Genomic DNA, 8,077 nt, shown 5'->3' on the forward strand with positions numbered 1-8,077 from the left:
TATGTGTTTGGTGAAATTGACATATACTGATAATCTAATCCTGCCAACCCTATATATACCTTTGAAAAGATAAATAATGCGTTAATGTTCAATTAGTGCTTTTCAGGTAGTTGGCTTGGGGAAAACAGATTAGTATTATTTGCCTGTATGCGTGTCCTATCCTAAAACAAGATTACAATTCCCAGCATTCAAACACTGGATATGTTATCCCCTAGCCGTGCCCCACACCCTGGCCAGCGCTCCCAACTTTCAGGGCTGTGCTGTTCAGCTGCAGACCCCCAGTAGAGCACATTCTCCACCAGAATATGGCATCACTCAGGATTAACTCAATACCCTGCCTTGTGTTGAAAATTCTACACTGGTGTGTGGCTCTTGGTGTCAGCCCTGCAGCACAGAAGGAAGGCAAAGGTGCTGTGGAAGTGCAAAGTGTTATTTACAGTGACAGAATCTTTGCGGACTTAAATTAGTAGCGTTACTACTTTTGTCAGGAGCATCGTGTTTGGCAGGCTCGATGCCAGGGCTCCAGTCCCAGTAACAGCTGTCTCCCCAGTACATTGATTTATGAATCTTTATTTTACTTGAAAAGAACTCCAGCAGCATTTACTGCATACACACACACACCCCATTCCCCACAATTATCATGGAGGGATCCAAGTCTGAAAATGAAAGGGAATCTGTCTGCAAGGAATAAAACATAGAATGGGGATGGAAATCAGGAACGATTCTTCAAAAGCTGGCTGGCCTTGTAGGACATGGCCAATTATCATCCTTAGAGAGACACGGTGGGTGAGGTAATATCTTGAGAGACAAGCTCTCGCCAACAGAAGTTGATCCATTAAAAGATATTACCTCACCCACCTTGTCTCTTTAATATCCTAGGACGGCCATGGCTACAACACTGCAAACAGTTATCATCCTTAGCACTTACACAGCAGGTGGGGCACCACATAGACAGTTCTAGGGCTGAAACTTTCCTCTGTGCTGTTGTGAAGCCCAATGCACCACTCCAGACCCCAAAGCAAGGTCTTAGGGCGTGAGAACCAGAAAGTGAAACTGACGGATCTAGTTTAATTATCCAAGCTGAGTGAAACAAAACAAAAAAAGGAAACAACCAGCTTCTCTGGTGAAATACACCCTTCTAGCAGTAGAAACTCTAGTAGCTACCCATAGCAGCAGGTGTTGCTTTTCCTCTGCAGTGCTACAGTTTAGTTTTCATTTCTCTTTTGCCATTTTGTTTGGGGTTGGCAACTGCTGTTGCCCCATTCTGGGCAAACCCAACCCACACTGCGAGCAGAGCAGCTGCAGAGTGGTCCATCATGGAAAGAGAAGATTGCTCAGTATACAAATGGCCTTGTCTGCACTAACAACAAACTGTACTACAGCCATGTGTTAACACAGGTTAGTTGAAGACGTTAGTTTGAAAGTACTAATAGTACTTTGATGCCCCCTACTCTGTACATGAATGAATTTCTTTTGAAGAATGCAAATAGAGCCTTTGTTAGTTTGTTTAAGGAATGAGTTGTGTAATTAATCAGTATCCACCTTGACCCCAAAATGCAACTGTAGACACCATCATGACACTGTAAAAACAATGTAAACCCCAGGCCATTATCCAGAATAGTCTCCGAATCTACTTTATAACAACAAAACAGGCACAGCGCTATCTGTACAGGAACAAAGACAAGTTGAGAGAAATCTTTCTCCATCATCCATACATGCATCTACAATACTAACATTGAAGTTATCCCCACCTTTGGCATTTGGCAACTTTTCAGCTTAAGCTTTTGAGGAACATGCCCTATGACTCGTTTGTTTTATTTGTCATGAGATGAACTTTTTTTGGATGAAAAAGCTAAGGACTTGAAAATACAGCACCTACCTTTACCTGCCCTTTACCTCATCGAATCAGAAGATTCCCTCACTGCTTTCCCTCTCCAGCCCCACTCCTCTTCCATCTGTCCCACCTTGCTGCAAAACCAGTGGATCAGGGCAACTGGTGCTTTTCACAGTAGCCCTGTGAGACTTAGTGTCAGTCCCTTAGCAGTTCTCCTCCGAGGGTTTTTTGGTGCCTTGAAGGAGCAGAGCCGAAGCAGAAGCTCTTTTCTGATGCCTCCACTTGGCCCGTCGATTTTTAAACCAAACCTAGACATTTAATAAAAGAAATGCAACATTTATCTCTAGCCTCCATGAAACGGCCCAGCCCTGAAAGCAATTGGCATTTACAACTTTGGATTTTACAGCATGACGGGAAGTGGTAGGATTTGGCAGTACGTTCTACTCTGGTTATGAAGGCTGCTCCCGCACAGGTAACTCAGGACAAGAGCCACCTGAGGACTCCTTCCCTGGAGTTCATGTTCAGTTACTTTCAAGGTGGGCAGGTGAGCCAGGAATCCCAATGGTAAACAAAAGTGTTCTGCAGAACATGAAAATGTTTGAAAGCAGGGCAGTGACTGCAGAGTTAAGCGGTGTGCACGTGTGAGAGCGTGCGCAAGAGTGCCTGTGAGTGTGTCAGGCCATAAAAACAATGTGTGAGTGTTCTGCACACATCCATTGTGTACTGGCCTTATCCTATGGCTTACGGAATTTACAATGTGTTTTTTCAATTGCACTTTGAGGTGCTACATCTGCAACCCCCTGTGGGGGCATAAAAATGGCTCCTGAACCAGATTCCTCTTTATTTTTTTTAGTGAACAGGGGCAAAAATTGTTTTGATCTCTGTAGTGTGGAAGAATCTCACCTCTACTCTCTCCTCCTTTAAGTGGATGCGGTTGGCCAGATGCTCTCTAGTGATGACATCTGGGTACTGGTTCTGGTTGAAAAGGGCCTCCAGGGCCTGTAGCTGATCTTCGGTGAAGATGGTCCGGTGCCGGCGGGTCCGCCTTTGGATCTGATGGAAGGTCTGCAGCTCATTCTGGCTCCCACGAAGGTTCTTACATGCCCTGGCAGTGGGATGAATTAGCCTCATGGGCCAGGGGAACCTGGTGTCTAATAAAAGGAGAGTTAGAATTTACCAGTTTGATTACAGAACCAAAACAAACTAAGCGCTCTCCGAAGAAAGGCCTGTCCCCCTTCAATTCCACGTAGGCCGAAGTTGGGGCTGCTATGGAGGCAGCATACTCAGACTCTGCTTGAGCTCCTCTGGGTGATTCATGATGAATCAGCATTGACTGGCTTTGGACAGAGCCACGTTCAGCCCCCTTGGATGAAATGAAAGCGTAGCTGCCATGATGTGAGGCCTGGGGTAGGAGACAGCGATTGACTGGAATTCTCTAGGTTCCAGGAGAGGCGTAGAGTTGAAGAGCAGAAGGGACCACCAGATCATTTAGTCTGACCTCCTGTATTTCACAGGCCACCAACACCTCCCAGCACCTGCACACTAAACCCAACCACTTGGAGGAAGGTATTCCAGCCCTCAGGATACTAGACGACTGTGTGCCACAGGCAGAGAACAGGAGGGACTGAGGTGCACCAGTACCTGAGGCCTCTGCAGTGGCAAGGAAATGAGATGCTCCCAGATGTCCTAGCAAGCAACCTGCACCCAAAAGCTGCAGAGGAAAGTGAAAAACTCCCAATGCCCTCGCCAATCTGACCTGGGAGAAAATTCCTTCCTGAGCCCACATGTGACAATCAATTAGACCCTGAGCATGTGAGCAAGAACCAGCCAGCCGAGCACCTGAGAGACAGAATGCTTGGGGCCACCTCAGAGCCCTGGCCAGCCCCTTCCAGTGTCTCCTCTCCAGCTCTGGGACTGTCCCAGATGCTTCAGAGGAAGGAGACAAAAAGAAGAAAGAGGAAAAAGACAAAAAGGAAACGAGGGTTCCACTCGGGAAGGGTGAAGGAATTCTGGCTATGTTCTCCTGGTTTACTGCCCAGCTGCAGTATTGCCACCACAAGCATTAAAATGGCACGAGTCAGGCTCCTCAAAACCATGAGTTTGGATTAAAAGCTACAAGATGGTTTAATACAATAAATCTGGGATTCTTTTTGTTTGTTTTGTGGTTTGTTAGCCTTCAGGATGCACTGGGACCACATTTTCAAGCTTTTCTCTGCAATCAGGGGGGCTAGAAACAACCTTTTCTTTTTCAAATGAAAGGGGAGATTTTCACTGAACCTCCTAATTTCAGGAGTTGGGGCTTTAAGAAAAACACCCGAAGTCATGAGAGTCAGCAGCTCTCCAGTAGGGTCCCAAGCTCCATTATAGCAGATCCACCCCTACCCTCGCCATCACACAACTCAAGGGTATATCCAAAAAATCTAACAAGATTTAACGGGAAGTCTTTCTCTTTCCCACAGAATTCAGGAGGATTGTAGAGTGCTCGGAAGCAGCAGATATCTGCATCGATTAACTCTGCAGAACTCGAGTGGTATCAAAGGGGAAGGGGGAATTCCAGGAAGGGTCAGGAAAGAACACCTTCCAACCTGAGCTGGGTTTAACACTGCCACTGTGGGTTCCCATTAGGACTCGGACAGCAATCTCAGCGCATACACCAGTGTCTGAGCGCTGCTGGTCGAAAGCAGCCAGCGGAGGCAGTTCCTGACCTGTTTTTCAGAGGTCTGCAGAAACTTCCCTGTGAGGCGGATGAAAAGGAAAGCAACAGGAGAAAAGGGAGCTAGCCCACAGAAAACAGTGACGCTGTCAGCTTTGCTTCCCCACTGTGAAATGTTACCAGCTTCTATGGCTGATGCAGGGCAGTGCCTTCATTGCCAGGGGTTTTGGGTCTTTACCCCCAGAGAGCCTCATTGGAGTTTGTAAAGGCTAAGGGCCCCCTACTGCGAGGTACTGAGCTCTCTCAGCTTTCACTGAGGTCACAGGGAGCTGAAGGTGCTCAGAGCCCTTCAGCCAGCAGTTGAGATGTCACAGGATTGGGTCCATGGTCACAGAAGGGTAAAGGAAAGAGACATCAGACTGGACAGCCAATGTTTGCCTTTGTGGTCATGATGGATTGTGGGACTGGCTAGGGTTACCATATGTCCTCTTTTTCCCGGACATGTCCGGCTTTTCGGCAGTCAAACCCCCGTCCGGGGGGAATTGACAAAAAGCCGAACATGTCCGGGAAAATGGCGGCTCTGTTTAAGAGCCCGGCTGCCTGAACACTACCGGCTTCGGGCAGCCCCGTGCCTGGAGACCCTGCGCCGCCGGAGCCCGGGAGGGGAAGTGCCCGGCTGGGGGCGCAGGGTCTCCAGGCACGGGGCTGCCCGAAGCCGGTAGCTCTCGGGCAGCCCGGCTCTTAAATAGAGCCGCGAGGGCTGGAGCCGCTGGGGCTGTGTGTAACTGACCCAGTGTCAGTTACACAGAGCCCCAGCCGCTGGAGGCTCTGTTTAAGAACCGGGCTGCCCGAGAGCTACCGGCTTCGGGCAGCCCCCTTGCCTCCGGACCCTGCGCCCCCAGCCGGGCACTTCCCCTCCCGGGCTCCGGCGGCGCAGGGTCCGGAGGCACGGGGGCTGCCTGAAGCCGGTAGCGCTGGGGCAGCCCGGCTCTTAGAGCCTAAGAGGAGCAGAGCTTCCAGCTGCGGGGGCTCTGCTCCTCTTTGGCTCTGTGTAACTTATACAGTCTAAGTTACGCAGAGCCGCCGGAGCCCCGGAGGGGAAGTGCCCGGCTGGGGGCACAGGGTCCGGAGGCATAGGGGCTGCCCAAAGCCCGAGCGCTACCGGCTTCACGGTTTGCTGGGCAGCCTCCAGACCCTGCACCCCCGGCTGGGCACTTCCCCTCCCGGGCACCAGCTGCGCTGGGGAAGCGCCAGCTGGGGGCGCAGGGTCTGGAGGCTGCCCGGGAAACCGTGATGCTGGTAGCACTGGGGCAGCCCTTTCCCCCTGGCTGGGAGTGGGAGGGAGGAGGGGGCGGAGTTAGGGTGGGGGAAGGGGCGGAGTTGGGCGGGGCTAGGGGTGGGGAAATGGGCGGGGCCATGACCCGTGGAGGGTCCTCTTTTTTTATTTATGAGATATGGTAACCCTAGGACTGGCTAGGTTACAGCAAGAATCCACAGGTGGTTTTGCGGTCCCTGGTAGGAAAAGACGGTGCCAAGTAATGCAGATTACACTAGCTTTTCACATCAGGACACTCCTGTTGTGCTCTCAAGTGAAACGGCTTTGGTAGTCTCCGTGCAATGGTCCATGGAGACTTCTCCGTAGCACAAACCAAACTCAGAATGTTATATGAAATTCAGGGTAAGTTCTCCCATACTCACATTCAAAGTAATGGCACGAAACTGACAGTCATGGAGAGTAATGAGGAAAAAATGCCTTTTCCTTTGGTCTGAGCTTGTATTTGCCATCAGGTGTGCAAGTCCCATTTTGGAGGATGCTTACTAGTAAAAACCAGTTTAAACCCAAATGTGGGAGACTTCATCATAACTACTTGTAACTAAGAAATCTCTGCATGTTCTTTTTTCTTTACTGTGCCAGGAATTATACAACAGCTGTTCCAGAACTAACTGATATAGAAATATAACTTTTTTTTACATATAATGAAACGAAAATGTTACCACTTAAGTCACTCCCATAATAATGAACCAAATCCTGCATACTTTACTGAAGATTTACTCACTGGCCATAGCTTTTAGCCCAGTAAAGTGTTTAGTTCTTATACCATGCTCTTCATCTTCAAAGTGCTTTACAAATGATAACTAGTCATTTTAAAACTATGGTTACTCTGTAAAAATATAAACAATAAATTATTGCTAATAATCTAATGTCTTAAATGTATATAGCACCTTTTGTCCCAAAGCATTTGACACACTTAAACTGAGATACAAATTCCATACATGAACCACTTCATCCGCCCTGAAATGCAGCCACTCTTGGAGTGAACGACAGCAAATAGGCCCTGATTCGTCTAAGCACTTAAGCGTACTTAACTTTAAACACATGCTTAAACGCACATCAGTCCTGTACAAACTACAGGCTCAAGGAGCAATATCCAGCTGTAGCAGCGATGTAGTTTGGCAGAATATAGTGACCTGAATTAGATCAACATCTCTACGGTTGCAACAAATGCCATAGGTTCATTGATGACTATCAGAATTCAGGGCCTTCCTTCTTTATCTTAGAGAGCAGCAGCCCAGTGCCACGTTTAAACAGTGTTGGGACGTTGATATAATACTGCCTCGGAAAGAAGTGTGCCAGCTACTGAATCACCTACATTATATGTTGCAACACCCGCGCTGTTCCTTGGAGCCCTGCATCTGAGAACTGACCCTTCCCAACTTTGCTGAGGTTGAGGGCTAACAAAATCCCTGTGCATGATGACAGAGCTGCAGGCCACAATGCAGCAATGTCACTATAGTCCCAGGTTTTGCTACTTTACAGTATTGGTGCTCTCGTGAGTGCCAGCTGCAATGCCCCCCGCCCTGCCACCTATGGGATCCACACAATGACTCATAAAACAGGAGAATACTTACCTAGCCAATTTGAAGAATCCTGCAGGGAACGGGTGCTTGCATGAGAACAGCAACAGCAGCTGCACCCAGCAGCTTCCAGTTCTTCTTCTTCCTCCTCCTCCTCCTGCAGAGAGCCAGCAGCGATGGCCTCCAGCCCACACAGCCCCTTGGGCTCACAGTCCAAGATCCCCTGGAGACAGAAGGGGACCAGAACCTGGGGACTTCTCTCTGTTGGGCTGGAGAGAATGTTCTCGATGGTGAACGAGCATTGCTTCTTGAGGCTTCTTCTGCTGAGTTCTGTGTCCAATGGGGCTTCTGCAGACATCCTGTTCCCGGAACTGTATTTGTGGCACTTGGCAGCTCACATTCAGTAGCTGAAAACAGTGGGGCTGGCTCTCTGGGAGAGACCAAACTGTGGCTCCCCAGCGAAAAGACGGCTGACACTTGGATGCTTTTTAAACCAGACCAGTGATGCCAGACAGAATTATTGTTTTGTCTTCTCCTGGGATTTTTATTTTATATATATACACATACATGCCTTTTTCCCCCCTTCTAAGCTAGCTGCTTTACAACTGAGGCCACCCTAAGTAAATATATATATATAATCCCTTTGGAAAGAAAACCGTAAACCCCCCTGCGAATAAAATAAATTCTAACTAATCTTGGCAGCTTTGTGAGGGGTTAGTGTGGATCTAAGATTT

At 48.6% G+C, this 8,077-nt stretch overlaps 1 protein-coding gene across 1 annotated transcript; it reads right to left on the reverse strand.

Annotated features, from left to right (window-relative positions):
• Positions 1–1,494: 1,494 nt before the first annotated feature.
• Positions 1,495–7,831, reverse strand: GSC2 (goosecoid homeobox 2). Its single transcript, XM_008168876.4, has 3 exons — positions 7,398–7,831; positions 2,738–2,985; positions 1,495–2,142 (listed from the first exon to the last, which is right to left on the reverse strand). Exons 1-3 carry the CDS (start codon positions 7,699–7,701, stop codon positions 2,038–2,040), a joined length of 657 nt encoding a protein of 218 aa, XP_008167098.2. The 5' UTR covers positions 7,702–7,831; the 3' UTR covers positions 1,495–2,037.
• Between the last annotated feature and the right edge of the window lie 246 nt (positions 7,832–8,077).

The sequence above is a fragment of the Chrysemys picta genome, chromosome 15 (genome assembly GCF_011386835.1).
Source record: "Chrysemys picta bellii isolate R12L10 chromosome 15, ASM1138683v2, whole genome shotgun sequence".
Taxonomy (NCBI): Eukaryota; Metazoa; Chordata; order Testudines; family Emydidae; genus Chrysemys; species Chrysemys picta.

Excerpts from the sequence above, each read along its gene's own strand:
- GSC2 (XM_008168876.4), bottom strand. The coding sequence starts at position 7,701 with ATGTCTGCAGAAGCCCCATTGGACACAGAACTCAGCAGAAGAAGCCTC. Across the intron at positions 2,986-7,397 it reads GGATTCTTCAAATTGGCTAG|ACACCAGGTTCCCCTGGCCC; the intron begins GTAAGTATTCTC and ends TCCTTTTATTAG. Across the intron at positions 2,143-2,737 it reads TAAAGGAGGAGAGAGTAGAG|GTTTGGTTTAAAAATCGACG; the intron begins GTGAGATTCTTC and ends TTAAATGTCTAG.